We start from the raw sequence: 18,137 nt of genomic DNA, 5'->3' as shown, positions 1-18,137 counted from the left end.
GTTGTCATAAAAGATTCAAAGAATGAAAGAGATAACTTTTAACAGAATTAATCTGACATAATCTTTACAGGTTTGATGTAATTAATAATTTGTTTTCAATATTTTAATTTTAATTTTACGACATTTCCACAACTTTCAATACTTTTATTGTACATTTCTACCTACTTTCTTGCTACCACCATGGCGCGAGGCATACCAACAAGCACCGACATCCTTGCCCGTGGTCGCAACTGGCAACCTTGCAATCAAAGAGTTCTGCTAACATCTTGTGTTCTTGCTACGAAATTGCAAGCCCAACGCCAAGTTTTTTTCAGAAAGAGTACAATTCAAGCACGCTTCAATCATTCTCATTCCTACTTCCAGCCGCCTTCTGTCTCTATCAAGAACCAAGTGCCGGTGGAGCTTGCCTACGATGCTGTTGAGCCTTCCAACCCTTCTCCCGAAGCCAAGGATCAGAGCCTGGTCATTTGTCATGGTCTCTTGTGAGCGACGCCAATGAATGGTTCTTCTTTGTCTACATGTACTAATGGGTTACATAGTGGATCAAAGCAAAATTGGAGGTCATTGGCGAAAGCATTCGCATCCAAACTGGGTATGCCCATCTACACCCTGGTTCGTCTGCCAATTGCTTTTGTCGAGCTCCATTCTTACATCCAAACAGGACTTGCGTAACCATGGTCAATCTCCCCATGCATCTCCACACACTTATACGGCCATGGCAGCTGATATACACCACTTTCTTGAATCACACAAGCTTACTTCCGGCGTCAACTTGCTCGGCCATTCTATGGGAGGCAAAGCCGTGATGGCCTTGGCGCTCAACAAAGATCTGAATGAAGCACTGCGGTCTCTCATCTGTATTGACATGTCTCCAGCGAAAGGAAAGATGTCGCCAGAGTAAGCTTGCTCCATTGACTCATATAGATACTCAACGGTAGCCCAGATTTGCAGCCTACACGGAGGCGATGATGGAAATCGAGAGAGCACAAGTGAAGACGAAGCACGAAGCGGATCTTATACTCCAAAAGACAGAACCTGTGAGCAGCAGGACTGACCCATGTCTAGTACTTATCAAAATAAAAAGGTTCTCGCAATTCGCCAATTCCTCTTGACTAACACCCGCCATTCTCACAGAGGAGATTCCCATTTAGTTTTCCGAATTCCTCTGTCTCTCATAGCGGATGCGATCTCACAAATCGGAGACTTCCCCTATAGTCCTCCTCCACCCATATCGCCTAACTCTCCACAATGGGAAGGTCCAGCGTTGTTTCTAAAGGGAGAACATTCTCGGTATCTCAACAAACACACCATCCCTGTCGCAGAAAAGTACTTTCCCAACATGAAGTTGGAGGTGCTAGACGCCGGACACTGGGTGCATGCAGAAAAGCCGCAAGAAACGGTCGACTTGATCCAGGCATTCGTGAAGGGTGTGAGTGATTGAGGGAGAAGGGTCAGACACTCGAAAGTGGATTCCATTTGTACGGTAGAATTTCAACAGTTCCCGAGCTGACTTTATAGACAACCACCATGTATCTTGCATCAAGACCATGACCATCCCTAAATACGTACGGTGAATTACCGAGATGTAAGAGTGTCTCGAGACGCTTCTTTCCATTTCAAAGCAGATAAACACATCCAATTCTACTCACCATCGCATCGGACTATGGCACTCACTCTCCCAACAAGAAACTGAGAATTCCTCGATACCCACAGTCGACCACCTCTGGCGGCGTCCAAACCCATGCCACAGTAAGCCTGCCACTTGAAATTCACCATTCAGATATTTCTTCAAGCCATTTCTCTTGTCAATATATACAGCTCGATGATGGCTGGCATGACGACTTCTTGTGACGTCATCACAACCCATGCTAGACTATAGGAATCAAAGTTGCCTCCACCTCCACCCTGAAGATGCCGACGATGACTTTTATTCTCGTTTCTGGGTTTGTTTATATATTCCTGGCCAAATGACGTCGAAAACGGTATGACGACAATGGAGTGCAAGTAGGTTGACGTCTGAGATGCGTGAGTTTTGGTTGGTCAGTTGATGTCATGGTAAAAGGCTGATGGATATATAGATGCACAACAGATTGTTCTTCTGCTATTGCTTTTGTCAGATACCTCGGTTCAAAACGTAGTAGAGGCAAAACAAGATAATATTGCAGAATCATGGCTGGTATCGTGGACAAGGGTGAGCAAAATGAATCGGTGTCGGTGTGGTGCTGATGAAGAGTCGTCTCAGCTGTTAATGTCGTGGCTGGAGATGCCAAGGAGCGTCAGATGAAGCAGTTTACGATTGAGCAGACAAACAAGGATCCTCTCACGACTTATTTTGGCGTAAAGATTGCCAACACTGACAACGCTCTCCATGCGGGCGCTCGAGGTCCTACGGTGCTGGACGGTGAGTGTGTGGTGATTGTGGGTGGTTGTGTTGCTGAAAGGGTGGTAGATTTCCACAACCGAGAAAAGATTCAACATTTTGACCATGAGCGTATCCCGGAGCGTGCGGTGCATGCGAGAGGAACGGCCGCCTTTGGGGAATTTAAGCTGCACACCCCTTTGACTGGAATTACGACGGCAAAGGTAGGTTGTCCGACGTGGTTGCACAGTGGCTCATGCGTGGTGATAGATATTGACAGACACCAGCAAGACTACGCCAGCCTATGTCCGTTTCAGTACAGTGGCAGGCAGCAGGGGGAGTGCCGATACGGTTCGCGATGTTCGAGGTTTTGCGACTCGGTTCTATACCGATGAAGGCAATTGGGATTTAGGTGAGTCGTCGGTATGCTGGCTGGTCTCTGCTAACGTTTTGACAAGTTGGCAACAATATTCCCGTTTTCTTTATCCAAGATGCCATCAAGTTTCCCGACCTCGTTCATGCTATCAAGCCTGAGCCTCACAATGAAATTCCTCAGGCTCAGACGGCTCACGACAACGCGTGGGATTTTTTCTCCCTCCACAAACCGACTACTCACATGCAACAATGGATCACTTCTGACCGTGCGATTCCACGATCGTACCGAATGATGCAAGGCTTTGGTGTTCACACGTTCCGATTGATTAACGAAGAGGGCAAGAGTACGTTTGTCAAGTACCACTGGACACCTCATCTTGGAATCCACTCCCTTGTATGGGATGAGGCTTTGAAGATTGCTGGACAAGATCCTGATTTCCACAGAAGAGATCTTTGGGATGCTATTGAGGTGGGATCATATCCCATGTGGGACCTGGGCGTGCAGCTCATCAAGGAGGAAGACGAGCACAAGTTTGATTTTGATTTGCTCGATTCTACCAAGGTTAGTACCATGATACGGATTGCAGAATAAAGTGCTGACGCTCTCAAGATTATCCCTGAGGAACTCGTTCCGGTGCAAAACATTGGTACTCTAACCCTCAACCGCAACCCTGTGGATTACTTTACCGAGGTTGAGCAAGTTGCCTTTTGCACACAACACATTGTCCCAGGAATGGACTTTACTTCTGATCCACTCCTCGCTGGACGCAACTTTTCGTATCAAGACACACAGCTTTCGAGGTTGGGTATCAACTTTGGTGATATTCCTGTCAACAGACCCGTTTGCCCTTTCATGACCAATTTGCGTGACGGACATATGAACATGATGAGCAAGACCAACAGAACACCCTATCATCCTAACCGATTTGACACCCTCAAGACCACTGAACCTTACAAGGGCGGATTCAAAAGCTATCCAGAAGTTGTATCAGGTGTCAAGGAGAGAGTGGATGCACCAAAGTTTAAAGTGGGTAATTTTATAGCTCAAAAAGGTGTTGCTCATCGTTACATTTCTTAGGAATATGTGTCTCAGGCTCAGCTGTTTTACAACTCTATGAGCGATATCGAAAAGCAGCATATCATCGGTGCCTACCAATTTGAACTCTCTCACTGTGGCGAAGATATCGTCATTCAGTCCGTCCTTGATCGGATCAATGAGATTGACCACGAACTTGCCACTTCTGTCGCCGTTACCTTCCCTCATCTCAAAGTGCCTGAAGCCAGGCCTAATCATGGAAAGAAGTCTGCTTTCCTTTCTCAAATCACTGGCAAAAAACAAGTCTTTACGGCTGAAGGCAGAAGGATTGGGATATACCTTGTGCCGGGATACGTATACGCCCAAATTGCGCCCTTGAAGACAGCCTTCGAGGCTGCAGGCGTGATGGTAAAGTTTGTAAGTGCACGTTTCTGATTACTTGTGTGGCATTCAACTGATGTTCAAACCAGGTCGCCCCGAATATAGGACCTATCAAGTCCTCAACCGGCGAGTCCTTCTCCGCCGAATTTACTTTTGAAGGTTGTCGATCTACATTCTTTGACGCCCTCGTTATCGCCGGAGGACCGGATGCCTCTTTTGTATCCAAGCTCAAGGTCGGAAGACTTGTACACGCCGTGCGCGAGGCATACATGCATCTCAAAGCCATTGGTGCTCTTGGCAACGCTGTCGATTGGATTGTCGATCTCTGCCTTCCTGGAGATTTCAGCGACAAGATCAAGGACAAAACTGGATTGGTTCAAGAGAATGGAGCTTTATTTGCTCCTCAAAATGCCGAAGCTAGTGCTCCAGAATTTGGAAAGCAGTTCTTGGAAGCTGTAGCCAAGCATCGTGTCTGGGACAGAGAGGTGGCTCATGTTGCCGCTTAGAAGGTGAATGACTTGTAATGATTCTATGTCAATGGAATGTATATTTTATAATCAAATACACAAACATTTCAATTGTTGCCTTAAGGTACTGAGATGGTAATTTACTTCCGGTGGCGGCGAGTGCCGAGATCTGTCGCCCAAAACGATCGTTATAATTCCCTCCATTACTTTTTCTTTTCCCTTTTCATCTATATCTCAAGTATTAGCAGTTTTCGACGAAGAGAACAAAAATATACAATTTTCAGCGACATTTATTTACAAGAGAATATAGTAGAGAAATGGCTAGCAAATTATAAGCCAAGAGCGGGATCGAAGTGGATTGAGGACCTTCCTTATTATTCAAAAGCCATTTACGCCAGGCCAGGTCTTTGAAACAATGCCAAAATCACAACCTGCATCACCAAAGTCTTCTCATCTTGGAACTCCCATCGATGCCGACTCGAGCTCTTTTCAATCAGCCCCAACGCCATACAACACATTCGTCAGTTCCGATAGCTACGGCAGCCAGTCCATTTCTCAACTCGAGAGGAAACCATCACAAGAGACTGCTTCAGATGCGATGTGCGAGCTATATATAGGTGACAACTCACTTTTGCCGTTGCCAAGCGAGACACCTTCATTGCCAATTCATCAGATCTCTTTCTCTTCCCATGCATCCTCTCATTTCCTTCCAAACCCCTCCTTAACAATGTCACAGTCGAGTGAAATTCCATTCTCCTCCCGGTCCATACCAGCAACGCCTGCATTGGTCGCATCAGAAGTCTCGCTGCCATCTGACAGGCCAAATGGAGGGCCAGCAACACCCTCGTCCGAGTATTCCAAAACGGCTTTGCCACCGACTGTCAAGTTTGGCACCGACCCCAAAGATGGTGGAAGCAGAGAAATAGCAAGCCAGGAAGATGTAGATGCGCAAAGGTTGCAATCATTAGGTTACGACGCAGTCTTGGGAAGGCAATATACATTTTGGTCAAGCTTGGCAATTAACTGGCTGAATATGGGTGCTTTACAGGTAAGTATTTGGTTCTTTGCGTCGAAATAGCATTAATTCCTGTTATGGCAGGGCACCATTTTTGCGGTAGCTGGCACGTACAGCTATGGTGGCCCGCTCATGATTCTTATTGCTTGGCCGTTGGCTGGTTTGATGACTTTTTTGCTGACTCTTACCATGTCGGAATTAGCGTCTGCCTATCCGGTGGCTGGCGCTATGTTTTCATGGTCCTGGAAAGCAGCAAGGGGAGGTGTTGGAGGTGAGAGAGGGTGGGCTTGGCTGGTCTCTGGTTTTGTATTGGGCGGTCATATCGGAAGCGTGAGTATTGAAACTGGAGTCCTGTCAGTTTATATACTTATGATCATCAAGATATTGCTTGTGACATGGGAAATTACAAACATCGTTGTAGGAACTATCAGCTTATCGGTCGACTACAACCATAGACTATGGATTAACTTTGTCCTTTTCATCGTGCGTCATGTGCATTTTCATCATCACAAGTTTGACTTACTTTAATTACCAGGCTGTCCTTCTTATTGTAGGGGCAGTCGGTTGTACTCGCTGGGGTCAGTCACACCGATTTTGGTTGTGTGCTGGCGCTTTCGGCCTGTGCATGTGGGCCGTTCTCTGCATAGCTCTTCTTGCCACCAATGCTACCAAATATGGACCTGGAGCCATGCTGAAACAATTTTACAATACCACGGGTTGGGATTCCAAATCCTACGTTTATATGTTGGGTTGGGTGTGCACGTGTATCGCTAGTGGAGCGGATGCTTCTGCGCAGTAAGTCTTTTTCTCTTGCAGCTTTTTGAAACTGATGATGTGTCTTTTAGTATGGCCGAGGAAACACAAAATCCATCGAGAAATGTTCCGAATGCAATGACTGCATCTGTCGTTGCAGTAAGCGGCTATTTAGCTTCTCTTCTGATATAAAGCTGACAGAAATTACAATTCGATAGACCTATATTCTGGCCTATATCGTACGTGACATTGCATCAAAGTATTGCGTCACCTGACATCTTGCAATTAGGCTATTATTCTTTTGTTATTCTCCATCTCTCCTGAAGATGCAACCGCTGCGATAACCCATCCATTCACCTTTGTGGGTATTCCGCATCATCTCATGATACAAACTGACACTAATGCAGGGGTTCATTTTGACAAAAGCCATATCTCAGCCTGGTGCTATCGCTATATGCTGTCTTATGATAGTAGTACTAGTATTGCAAGTTCTTTCTCTATTGCAGTCGTCTTCCCGATTTGTGTTTGCTCTTGCTCGTGAGAACGGCATGCCCTTCTCATCAGTCATCAAAAGAACCAACGCTCATAAGAGACCCGTCTATGCCATTTGGACCGTAGTTATACTCTGTATTCCATTCGCTGGGTTGACTTTGACCAGACGATCTATGCTGTACTCGGTCGTTGGGGTAACTTCTTGTACTCTGAGCTATGTTGGATACTCAGTGCCTATTGGATTGTACCTATTCTCGAAGATTGACCTGCAAACCGAAGGACGAAGTCTTTGGTCGTTGAGAAGATGGAGGTGAGCTGTGGGATCTTCTGAGCCCCACATGTCTAACTATGTCTACAGCAAACCTGTTGCTGTCATTGGATTGCTATACGCGCTTGCCGTTGTCATTGCCCAAACACTCCCAGGGTCCACACCGGTCACAGCTGGTGAGTAGCCAGATGATTGTTTGAGTCATTTTTTAAATTGAACTCTAGATACAATGTCATGGTCGCCCGTCATCATTGTTGGTACTATTATGATGTGTTATGTCACCTGGCGATGCTATGGTGATCGAAATTTTGCTGGTCCCATCCGCGCCATCACCAAGTGGGAATCTGGAGTCGAAATTGATCTGTCAACCGCGCTCGCTTCGTCTCGATCCCGGAGTTCCAATTCGCAAACTCTGCCGAGCGAAGGGCGTGGCAACAATTCTCACAAGCTAGCACTTTCGCCATACCATCCAACCGTGACTGTACAGAGTGCTCAAGAGTCTGGAGTTGGATCAGACGGGTTGTGGACCAGTGCCAGCGATAGCGGTGGAACCGTTAGCGAGTGGACTGACACCAGGACACAGTCAAAAAGCAAAGATGCGGGCAACTAGAGGCACCATACAGATTGGTTGATCTCATCCGAGGAAAAAGAGCTTTTTCCTATCTTGCTTAAGGTTCACGGTTTTTCATTTTGGTTTATATTGCTTCGATTTGTACTGCATATTCTTTTTGATTGCTTCATCTTTTGTCTCTGGACAACACTGTAACGCAAATCTTTCTGGTTATGTCATATACTCACTATGAATATACATCTTCAATGTCTTTTATTGATACAACTATAATGCCATCTGCACAACGAATGCTGGTCTCGCATACAAGCCATGCCATATACCGTATCCTCTTTGCCCGATTAAAGTTGTTCTCCTCACTCCAAGTCAAAGAAGCACATAAAAAGTTTCAAAGAGGATCATCAAGAGAAACTCACTTGCTATTTCCTGTGTTGGGTTAGTATCCACATCTTTTCATCCGTTGTGGCTCTCTATTCTTCGTTGTCGTTGTCATCCCGCCATTCATCTCTGCAATAGTTGCTTTACCAAGGACCACAACGACTCCAAGTATACCAACTGGTGCCCGCTGCTCCTTCACATATAATCCACAGTGCAGGTAGCTTCCTATTGATAGAGAATAGCTTGAGAGCTTCAAGATTCTTGAAGCATCTTATAGGAAAGTTTTGTTTATTTGTAGTAATTGTAATACAAATGGAGTGATGGAATATAAAAAGAAAATAATTAACAAACGCGTCGCGACTAGAAAACTAATAAAGTAAATCTCAACATTTCATCTTTATTTTGTTTCAAGTTGTATCTTTAACATTTTTCCAGCTCTCATCATGGCAGAGGGTCTTGAAGAATGGATCAACGATTCCAACGAGGTCTTGAACCTGCAGCTAGGTGAGTCATAAATCCTCAGTGGATAATGCATAGATGGCTCATGAATGTCAGTCCGTACCCCTCTGGATACGGACCTTCTTCAGCGTCAGGAAGAGCAACTTGTGGAAGAATTCAACCCAACGTTCACATATCCTATATTTGGTGACAGCGAAAAGGTTTTTGGTTACAAAGATTTGGATATCAAGGTGACTCTTGTTTCGCATATTTTGTATTATTGCTGAAACGATATAGCTTCGTTTCGCTTCAGGTAGTCTCCGGCAGTATCTCGAAATCAAATACAACGAAAAGTTATCTTCAGAGACTACACCTGCGGATGATATTGAGGCAACCCTCTACAAATTTATTCCTCCTGATTATACCAAGTCGGGTGTAGAGTTCAAATTAAGAGTGGCAGAAGACGCCGAAAAGTTTAAGCCGCTGGGAGAGAAACTGGATTCATATATCCAGCCCTCTCTCAAGGGTAAGGGAAAGAGAGGTGATAGGACCACAGAACTAGGGAATAAAGAGGACGCAGTGTTGTTCGAGATTTACAAGGTGTGTAATATGGTTTTGTGAGATCAGACGGTGGTTTATGTCTCGCAGGCCAACTGGAATACTCCCGGTTTCAGAGAATACCATCGACGAATGCAGTTGTTTATCCTTTTGTTTATTGAGGGCGGTAGCTATGTGCATGTGAGTCTTTTTTTGAGTTCGCTCCTACAGTCTGTTTATGCGTGGCAAAGGAGGATGAAGATGCCTGGGAATTCATCACTCTTTACGAACGACGCCAACGTCCCGAGACTGGTGTTTATACTCATCACTTCGTTGGGTACATCTCGGTCTATCCGTTTTGGTGCTATCCCGATCGAGTGAGACTACGACTAAGTCAATTTGTTGTTCTGCCACCCTATCAGCATCAAGGGCATGGGTGTGAGTTTTGCTCTATGTTTGGTTAGCGGTTCTAATTCTTTCAGCAAAACTATATTCTGCCCTTTTTCAGCACATGCTTGCTCGCCCAGAGGTTGCTGAGCTTACTGTGGAAGATCCTGCTGAGGCATTCGAGGATCTTCGTGATCGTAATGATTTAAGATTCCTTGTGAAAGAGGGCATCCTCGACAATCCAATGCTTTTGGTTGGAATTGGTGACGGTAAACGTGATTCCCGAAACGAATGGGAAAGATCGATAAGGAAAAAGTACAAAATCGCACAAAGACAGTTTGATAGGTTATTAGAAATGCTGCTCTTGCGTCAATTAAACAACAAGGATCCAGCGCAGATCAAAGCATATAGATTACACGTCAAAGCTAGGCTATACCGGTTCAATTATGTGAGCGAATTCACCCTTGTAGAGTCGACTGACGGTATACAATAGGAGATGCTCTGTCAAATGACTCCAGGTGAGCGAAAAGAAGCCCTTGCAAAGACATATCAATCGGTTGTAGAGGACTATGAGCGCATACTCGATATGACTTTTGGTTAGGTTGTAGAGATTATGCATGAATGCTACACAAGTGATCAATGCCACATTTTGATTCTCAGTATTCCACCCTGACACTATTTTTCAACCTTCCACCTTGAAGAATGTTCTGCCCTTCTTTGGCCTTCTAGTGATGTGAACTTCCATGCCTTCACCGCCTCTGAAAGCGAGGACAACATTTTCCTCCATTTGAGGCCCACTACTAGGCGCCATTTTCTTTCTCTGTGCAATGACCTTTTTGGCAAAAGCGAACCGATCTTGATGAGATGCTATAGGAAATTCGGAAGATTCAACAAGAGATTTGAAGAGATCATAAGGGAGGTGAGAGTAGGCGATGAGGAGGGAGCTGTCAGGGGAAGCAAGCTTGCCTTCTTGTACGACCTGTTCTGGCAAGACACGTAAAAGATAATCCAACCTATCGACAATTTCCCATCAGTGACAATATAAAGGCCTTTTGAAAACCTTACACATTGTGCTTGAGCCGAACGGTCCATTCCCTATATTGAGGAAAAGAATCATCTAGCCACAACGAGATGCCATTCTCTCCATCTTTTGTAGAAGCCGCCTGGCCATTTGTTGTCTTGGAACCATACATTACCGAGGATTCAGACGGAGAGCCAAGCCAATGGACAAGGTTTGCAACGTTGGAGGCATCTAAAGAGTCACGGATGACAAGGTAGGAGCGATGGATGACCTCGGGCATACCGCCAAAGAGAAAAGCAGTCGCAAGGACAGCCCGAGCATTGTTGGGGTGTATGAGGTTCAAAGAGGGGGCTGTAAGGTAGCGTGAGTCAGATCACAAAGAGGGTAGACCACAGAAACGTACCGTATAGGTGTTGAAGGGCGATATGTACCGACTCTTCAGTGATGTTTGTATCGGCAAAAGATAAATGTATGGCAGAACCAGGAGAGGCAGTCGACATAAGATGAGAGAGATAGGGGCTGCGGGACAGAATGACTAGACAATGTATGAACGAGCGATAACTTGATATAATGCCTCGAGATTACTCACGCCGATGACCCTTCAGTCCACTCGAAAAGAATGTCAGATGAAGATCTGACCATTCCTGGTTGAGATACCCAACATTGAAGATTCCTCGGGCCAAATCAACAGCATGAAACACAGGATCAATCCTAAATCAATGGTCAGAAAGCAGCGCTCAGACAGACATGAAAGCACTTGCTCAGTTGCCATTTTAGAGCTTTCAGCATCGCCGCTGTACACCACGGAGGTGCTGTTGCCATTAGTCGCAGATGCTTCAGATGTCATTTCAGCAGTATCGCGTCGAGAAATCAAGAAATTCCGGAGAGATGGAATAAAGGAAAAGCTGTAAAAAGTAATATCTTTTCGACTTGATTTTCAAGAACTTTGATCTTTGAAACCTCCACCTGTCCTGTTAGGCGCGTAAAATGTAATGTGCTATTTAGGCACGCCAATTGGATCTACACTATCCACAGACAATAACAATGTCAAATTGCAGACAAACAGAACCTCGTCGGATGCATACTCTATCAATCCCAAGCGAGCTTCCCATTGGTAGTAACACTGGCTTTCGCTCCAGTTGAATGACCCCTACTGGCTTGCGGTTTCTTGTGGGCAGTGTACAATTCATTGATGCGCTCCCTAAAATGGTCAGTACAGACAGTCACCTCTCACTCACCTCTCGAGCTCCTTCTTGTGCATTGCAAGCCGCTTCAGCCTGTCCGCTTCCTCTGCTTCCCGCTGAGCCTTTTTGACTTGGGCCTTTTTGGCGTTCTTCTTTTGACCCTTGGTTGCGACCGGAAGGGCCAAAGAGGTTGAAAGAGGATGATGGCGCGAGGATATGTCAAGAGAGTCGGGTTCTGTGGATATATTCAACAAATGATCCAACTTGCAAAAGTCTGCCCACTCTTTTTCCTCGGCACGACATTCCAATTCTCCTCAGCCTGGCGAGATGTATCCTCACTCACACCGACAAAGCTCTCTGCTGTCTGGTCATCTCCAGGGCCCGACTCATCGCGTTCAGGAAGAGATAGCGGTGTCGCTTCCTCACTGTGGGCGATAGGCGCTGACCGATTCTCTCGCAAATACATCCTACTGAACCGATATTAGCTCACTCTAAACGTGCTTTACCCACTCATCACCTCTTGTCTTATTCTCCTTAAATGGCGCTTCTTCCAACTCAACCACAGCACCCCTCGTCTCTCTGCCACCCCCGCCTTTCTTTCTAGCCTTTTTCTTGGTCGACTTGGCGATACTTTCAGAAGAGGCCAAAGACGGATCTGGCAAATACAAATTTGTTGCAATCACAACTGCAATCAGCAAAACTGCTCCTACAAGAATTTCCGTTGATATATATGGCATGATAGTTGCAGTTTTAAGAAAAATAAAAAAAGTCATTTCTATTATCCATGTCAAGTCGCGTCAAGATCACGTGACTTGACACGCGTTCGCGTCATTGAGCGAAGGCGGCGTTCTCCGCCTATTTTCTCTTACTATAAATCACTAAACCTTTCCAACCTTTTTACATTTCTCTTTTAAACTCTTTCCATAACTTTTCCCAAATTCTCCTTCGTCCCGAGAATCTTATCAGATAAAAACTCTCACATTGAACCTTACCTGCGACACTTTTGGCTGGAACAGGGCTGCTGCTCTTTTCGCTGGATTGGCTCGCCCTGTGTGGGCGATTGTGGTATGGTGAACGGCATCCTGGTCGTCTTGATGACTACCATCTGTGTCGGACTGGGAATATTCGGCGGGACTTCATTCTGGACTGGTTGGGCGAGTAATCGTGAGTGTATGTGGCAAGAGGTGGCGCACAATGCGGTTGGCATCGTTGGGTTCTTCCAGCTGGGTACTTGAAGTTTGGGATTATCCGCTCGCGTCAACGTTTAGCTCGAGTGAACGGCAATGCCTCGTTTACAAGACGGACGTGCCTGGCAACTTGAAAGGTCTTAAAAAGATTGAAGTCGTTTGAGTTTCGACCATTTTGAAAAGCTATATATTCTCAACGTTGATATGGAAAGGGTATGCTGACGTTGGGTTGGTAGGTTGCTAGGCAGTGTAGATATACAGCGTCGCCCTTGACACGTTCCATGTCTTTGGCATAGTTGAGGTTATTGTGGTGGACAGTGGATTTTTTCGACAGACGGTGTGGTTAGTCGTGACGGCAGGATGGCGACGATGGCATCCTCACCCGTCGCAAACGCTCTTGACGGATGGGGTAGTACTGGAAAGAGAAGGAGAGGTGAGGCGAGAGAGTCGTGTTCAGATTCAGAAAGTGTTTCAGAGTCCCGGTCGGTGACGGAGAGGTTGGGGAGAAGAGGATGGTGAGTGGATTCTCTAGGGTTGGCGCTGAGTGGGGCAGGTCGTATTCGCTTGTCATTAGGCAGGAGCCAGTAAGGGCGAGGGCTTGTGGGTTTGGCAACAAGGTGGGTTGAGGGGTTTGGGATGGTCGAGGTTGACGCTTGCAGGACCGGCGGCCGTTGACGCCAACTCCCATTGTTCAGTTGATCATCCGTGATGCGTCAGGGGACGCTGTGGATCTTGGGTGGGTGTGGATGAGGTTGAGATAGTATGCTGAGATGGTTGTAGGCTCATTAACCCGAGTACGCTGATCCTGCAGATTGAACTTTGCTCAGTGGATGGCCAGGAGCCTCGCAACATTGTTAGGCACCCTATTGGGAGCTGTAGCACAGTATCCAAGAGCAGCCATTCTTGGACAGAGTCGTTAGATATGCCCAGCATGGTTGCAGAGTCGCCGAGGCAAGCTTCCAGATCTACCCTTGCGCTTTCGATCAAGGATCCTTGGAAAGAAGGTAAGTGAAGTCTTGTCTGTGCCAGCTGACGCTTGGCCAAGGCGGAACAGAGTCGGGGTGGGAAGGTCCAGCTTGGACTGGTGCTTTTAACACGGTCCATGATCGCTCTGGGTCTAGCGCGATAGTTTCTTCTCCACGGCAGTCGTGGTCCATATCGTCCCAAGCGTCGTATACACCATTGCAGCGTCCAGGGAGTTTCGAGTCTTTGCAGTACGGTGCTCAAAGATTGCCTTCTCCCCCAAGGCCATCTACCGCACCTTCGTTTCCTCACTCTGCGACGATGCCGAGACACTCGTATGGTCATGCCTTGCCACCGCTTTCATCCATTGCTGAAGATATCCCGGACCCGTCGTCAAAAAGTCATGCATCATTGTATCTACAACGACCGGCAAGCGGCAGCTCCCAATGGAGTAAGCCCCGAACGTCGTATTCGACTGATCCAAGTTCAGCATTTACTGACTACTCTATGAGAGGTCCTAGTTCTACAAGTTCTGTCTCAAGTTATTTTGCAACGCCCGATTTTGGCTATGGGTATAGAGGGCGTCCACTGTCGAGCCAGTGGTCCGAAGAACCGAGAGCAGGCTATATGCACCATCATCGACCGTTGACCTCTTTGGAGGATAGCAACGTTTCTCCGCGTTCGACTGCTCAAACTCACGTTTCGGAGCTTCCTTATAGTCCTGTCCCTGTTTCTCCCCATACGCCGGTGGTTGTTTCAACAAGGAACGCTCTGGCAGAACATCTGCCTCACTACTTTGCGCAGCCGCAATCTGCCTGTGCCCAAGTGCTGGTTGGGAAACGGCACACCCATTGCAACAGATTGCAAGATGAGAATGGCCAGATGGGGTTGTTTTTCTTTGTTACAGATTTAGGAGTGAGGACAGAAGGAAAATTCAGGTTGCGGATGAAAGTGGTGGATCTGAGCCTGTACGTTGAGAGGGTGAGCGTCTGACGTCTGCTGACCAAGGGGGAAATGCCGTTGGAACTTGCTAGTTTTCCGTTGACACTCGACAAGGAGCGGTCTGTTCCAATTTTAGCGGAAGCCTTGAGCGAATCCATCGACGTTTTGTAAGTGGGATAGATGGCGTCTTGGTAGATCCTGACTTGCTATTGGCAGCTCTGCAAAACGGTTCCCAGGCGTGATTCCTACCACGCCACTAACACGATTATTTGCTGCCCAAGGCATCAAGTTGGCCGTGAGAGAGAGTCACAAGAAGAAGAAGCAAAGGGACGATGGAGGCGAAGATGGCGAAGAAAATATCGAAGACGATGAAGACGAGGACTGAGGGATTAAGAAAAGATTGATTACACTTGTCATCTGTGAGGTTGGTTTCGTTTACTGGGGATTCATCAAGTTTCTTAGAGGGTCATGGTTTTTTTTTCCGGCTGGTTCATTTCTGTTTAGTGTATCCATTGGTTATCATGTTTTAACAGATTTTTAGAGAAACAGCATAAGCGTTCTCGTTGCATGGATTTAGAGCATATCAGCGTTGTGTCGCAGTGATACATGTTTTTACAAGCAATTCGTCAAAATATACAAAACAAATCATTTGTGAATAAAAAGGACAAGTCAACAAAGGAGGGACCGGATAAAGATTGAGTCTGTACATGCATCATCATTTTGTTGCTTTCAAGATGAGAATACATTTTCTTTTCTATTTACTTTTCAACTGTCAAACAATTCACCCATAGACAAGCATTACAAGATGTCCCGATCAGGCGCTCTCGATGACAGCGAAATCCAAAGCGAGATGAACAAGATGGTGCGTCGTTCTGACGCACAACTGATGCGTAAAACTGATTCTTTTTGAACAGGTTGCGTTCATTTCGCAAGAGGCTAGGGAGAAGGCCAGAGAAATCCAAGTCAAGGCTGATGAAGAGTTTGCCATTGAAAAGGTCTGTTGACATTGCTCACAACGTGATGTGCTTGGCCGAGAATGGATGTTGATACTTGCCATACGCCTAGGCCAAAATCGTGCGCCAAGAGTCCCTTGCGATCGATGCTCAGTATGACAAGAAACGAAAACAAGCCGAAGTTTCATGGAAGATGTGCGTATGGAGAGTGTCTGTTTTGACCCAATCTGACAATTGCAGTGCCCAATCCACCGCCATCAACGGCTCCCGTCTTCAAGTCTTGCAGTCAAGGAATGAGCATCTCGAAAATCTTTTCGATGAGGCCGACAAACAAACCAAGACGTTGAGCAGCGGAGAAAAGTACAGGGAAGCTGTCGAAAATCTCATCCTGGAGGTGAGTGGGCAACAGGACGCCAACCGTGGCGGTCAACTGCTGTCTAGGTCTCTCCTACTGACTGGATACAGGTTTTGCTCAAACTACTGTCCTCTGATGTCACCCTCTCTCACCGTCCCAAAGACACCGAGTTAGTCAAAGAGGCATCAGCGGCAGCCCAGAAGCGGTACAAGGAACTATCAGGTCGGGAGAGCACCGTGTCTTTTGAATCAAGCCTCCCAGACGATGGCGCTGGAGGTGTCATTGGATCGTCTCTTGCGGGAAGGATCAAGGTGGACAATACTTTGGAGGAAAGATTGAAGATCTTAGAAGAAAAGGTGTGTTTCTGTCTGTCGAGATGGGCTCTGTTTAACGTAGCCTAAATAGATGTTGCCCGAACTGAGATTTGATCTCTTTGGTCCCAACGAAAACCGAAAGTTTTATACTGTCAGTCGAGACGGATTGAGGAAATTCAAGCTAACATTTTTGTAGTAACAAGATGCATAATGGCCCAATGACACCCGTAGAGACGGACGAGGACTGTAGTGAGATCCTCATTTGATGTATGATGTATTGAACCGTCTTCAGCTCGTTCGTAAATCATCCGTCTCGCTGTCCATGTGTCTCAACAGGATATAAACAGCGTCGCAACGTCTTCACTCCCGTCTCTTGAACCCAATGTCTGACAGCAAATACTCTCAGCGTGGTTGCATGATCCATGTCTACAAACCAAACGCTGCAACACTAGCATCCCCACACGGCTGAATTATTATCGACAGTATAGCAAACGACCCATCTCCCAAAATCTACATCCTATGGATACATGTCTAACACGCCACCGCTATAAAGACCCCGGGTAAGCGTTTTGCACCTTGGCAAGCTTCTTTTTCACTGCCAACCGTCAGCTCGCTCAACCTCAACCAACTCACGCTCTAGCACCTCTCGACGCAACTGCGTATTCTCCTCCTGGGCCAGACGAATCCGCTGGTCCTTCTCCGTCAGCTCATTCTCCAAAGCAGACAGATGTTCTGCCCAAGCCAGCCAAGTCAGCCAAGCCACCAAGCCACCAAGACAGACACCGTACCTTTTCGCTTCGCTCGAAAAGTCCTCGCGCTGATTCTGTTTCGAACCCGCTTCCGTTCCCTCGCAGGCAATGCCCGGTACTCCTCAACCTTCATGCCCCAGATCATCCCATCTCGCTCGACACCTTCCGGCACCTCTGGCTCATGGTCATCGTCGTGGCTGTGGGAAAACTCTGAATCCGAATGCTGCGAATGGCTACGCTTCACGGCGCTCCCCAGTCGCCTTCTGCCGCGACTCTTTTTCGGCAAACGCACCGGCGAAGCATGAGGACTGACAATGTGCGACGACAGCGGTGAGGGAGAGCAAGTCAGAGAACCATCCACGACGTTGATCGACTCTGTCGAGTTGAGTTGTGACGGCATCGAGACCATCGGATCACTCGACTGCGTCAAGAGCGATGTCGAAATCCCGGTCGAGTTGGAGAATGAGAAGCGCGGCGACGGCTGGTACAGCCCATCGGTCGTTATCGGCAGACCGTCGGTCTTGATCACCGTCGGCGATTGACCGACCTCGGCCGCCGGCCACGCTGTTGGCAGACCCAGTAAATATTCCGCCTGCGCTGACGGCTGTCGCAGCACATCTTGCCAGTCTCCCAGGCTGTCCTCTTGCGGTGATGACTGTAGGAAATGCTGATACAGATACGCTCCCCAAACCGGCTGCTTCACGATTAGCTCCTATCACATCCCATCCACTCCTTCCCAACACGCACCATGAAGCTCTCTCTGTCTGGCTCGACGACACTCATCTTTGCAGTAACGACGGACTTGTTCTATGCCCAAACCTGAGTAAACAATGGATAAACATGGGCTGCTTTCTCAACTCTTTATCCTTTTTATACCTTTTACTTTATCAGTCGAAGCCCGATGCCGAAGCCCGTATATGACCGGCAGCGAGGCTGAGTCATCTTGCCTTTCAATTTGTTTGTGATGACATCAGGAGAAAGGTAATTAAGTAATTAACATTAATAACGGCCACCC

The 18,137-nt window shown here is 46.9% G+C and overlaps 7 protein-coding genes across 7 annotated transcripts; 5 read left to right on the top strand and 2 right to left on the bottom strand.

The window, feature by feature from the left end:
* Positions 1 to 180: 180 nt before the first annotated feature.
* Positions 181 to 4,657, top strand: L203_100964 (uncharacterized protein; the record flags this gene model as incomplete). The annotated part of the gene is made up of 16 exons (XM_066210416.1): positions 181 to 482; positions 540 to 612; positions 662 to 897; positions 944 to 1,037; positions 1,085 to 1,429; positions 1,873 to 1,943; positions 2,009 to 2,025; positions 2,079 to 2,112; positions 2,166 to 2,191; positions 2,243 to 2,401; positions 2,450 to 2,583; positions 2,630 to 2,771; positions 2,818 to 3,296; positions 3,345 to 3,761; positions 3,813 to 4,187; positions 4,241 to 4,657. 16 exons carry the CDS (start codon positions 181 to 183, stop codon positions 4,655 to 4,657), a joined length of 3,321 nt encoding a protein of 1,106 aa, XP_066066513.1.
* Positions 4,658 to 5,033: 376 nt separating this feature from the next.
* Positions 5,034 to 7,756, top strand: L203_100963 (uncharacterized protein; the record flags this gene model as incomplete). Its single annotated transcript, XM_066210415.1, has 10 exons — positions 5,034 to 5,666; positions 5,718 to 5,963; positions 6,015 to 6,116; positions 6,169 to 6,428; positions 6,479 to 6,545; positions 6,605 to 6,625; positions 6,676 to 6,747; positions 6,794 to 7,188; positions 7,237 to 7,322; positions 7,371 to 7,756. 10 exons carry the CDS (start codon positions 5,034 to 5,036, stop codon positions 7,754 to 7,756), a joined length of 2,268 nt encoding a protein of 755 aa, XP_066066512.1.
* Positions 7,757 to 8,535: 779 nt separating this feature from the next.
* Positions 8,536 to 10,055, top strand: L203_100962 (histone acetyltransferase type B catalytic subunit; the record flags this gene model as incomplete). Its single annotated transcript, XM_066210414.1, has 7 exons — positions 8,536 to 8,596; positions 8,648 to 8,781; positions 8,828 to 9,130; positions 9,179 to 9,268; positions 9,319 to 9,505; positions 9,550 to 9,902; positions 9,948 to 10,055. The coding sequence occupies 7 exons, from the start codon at positions 8,536 to 8,538 to the stop codon at positions 10,053 to 10,055; spliced, it is 1,236 nt and encodes a 411-aa protein (XP_066066511.1).
* Positions 10,056 to 10,136: 81 nt separating this feature from the next.
* Positions 10,137 to 12,396, bottom strand: L203_100961 (uncharacterized protein; the record flags this gene model as incomplete). Its single annotated transcript, XM_066210413.1, has 8 exons — positions 10,137 to 10,467; positions 10,520 to 10,826; positions 10,879 to 11,010; positions 11,065 to 11,186; positions 11,237 to 11,287; positions 11,714 to 11,894; positions 11,942 to 12,126; positions 12,170 to 12,396. 8 exons carry the CDS (start codon positions 12,394 to 12,396, stop codon positions 10,137 to 10,139), a joined length of 1,536 nt encoding a protein of 511 aa, XP_066066510.1.
* Positions 12,397 to 13,206: 810 nt separating this feature from the next.
* On the top strand, positions 13,207 to 15,136 carry L203_100960 (uncharacterized protein; the record flags this gene model as incomplete). The annotated part of the gene is made up of 7 exons (XM_066210412.1): positions 13,207 to 13,361; positions 13,421 to 13,463; positions 13,506 to 13,582; positions 13,627 to 13,850; positions 13,892 to 14,777; positions 14,844 to 14,918; positions 14,968 to 15,136. 7 exons carry the CDS (start codon positions 13,207 to 13,209, stop codon positions 15,134 to 15,136), a joined length of 1,629 nt encoding a protein of 542 aa, XP_066066509.1.
* Positions 15,137 to 15,556: 420 nt separating this feature from the next.
* L203_100959 (uncharacterized protein) lies at positions 15,557 to 16,572 on the top strand (the record flags this gene model as incomplete). The annotated part of the gene is made up of 7 exons (XM_066210411.1): positions 15,557 to 15,613; positions 15,666 to 15,746; positions 15,817 to 15,899; positions 15,945 to 16,098; positions 16,170 to 16,415; positions 16,465 to 16,524; positions 16,570 to 16,572. The coding sequence occupies 7 exons, from the start codon at positions 15,557 to 15,559 to the stop codon at positions 16,570 to 16,572; spliced, it is 684 nt and encodes a 227-aa protein (XP_066066508.1).
* A 393-nt stretch (positions 16,573 to 16,965) lies between these two features.
* On the bottom strand, positions 16,966 to 17,905 carry L203_100958 (uncharacterized protein; the record flags this gene model as incomplete). Its single annotated transcript, XM_066210410.1, has 4 exons — positions 16,966 to 16,968; positions 17,017 to 17,105; positions 17,162 to 17,816; positions 17,870 to 17,905. The coding sequence occupies 4 exons, from the start codon at positions 17,903 to 17,905 to the stop codon at positions 16,966 to 16,968; spliced, it is 783 nt and encodes a 260-aa protein (XP_066066507.1).
* Between the last annotated feature and the right edge of the window lie 232 nt (positions 17,906 to 18,137).

The sequence above is a fragment of the Cryptococcus depauperatus genome, chromosome 1 (assembly GCF_001720195.1).
Source record: "Cryptococcus depauperatus CBS 7841 chromosome 1, complete sequence".
Classification (NCBI taxonomy): domain Eukaryota; kingdom Fungi; phylum Basidiomycota; class Tremellomycetes; order Tremellales; family Cryptococcaceae; genus Cryptococcus; species Cryptococcus depauperatus.
The sequence above is the reverse complement of the archived record's forward strand: the minus strand, read 5'-3'. Positions and strand labels throughout refer to the sequence as shown.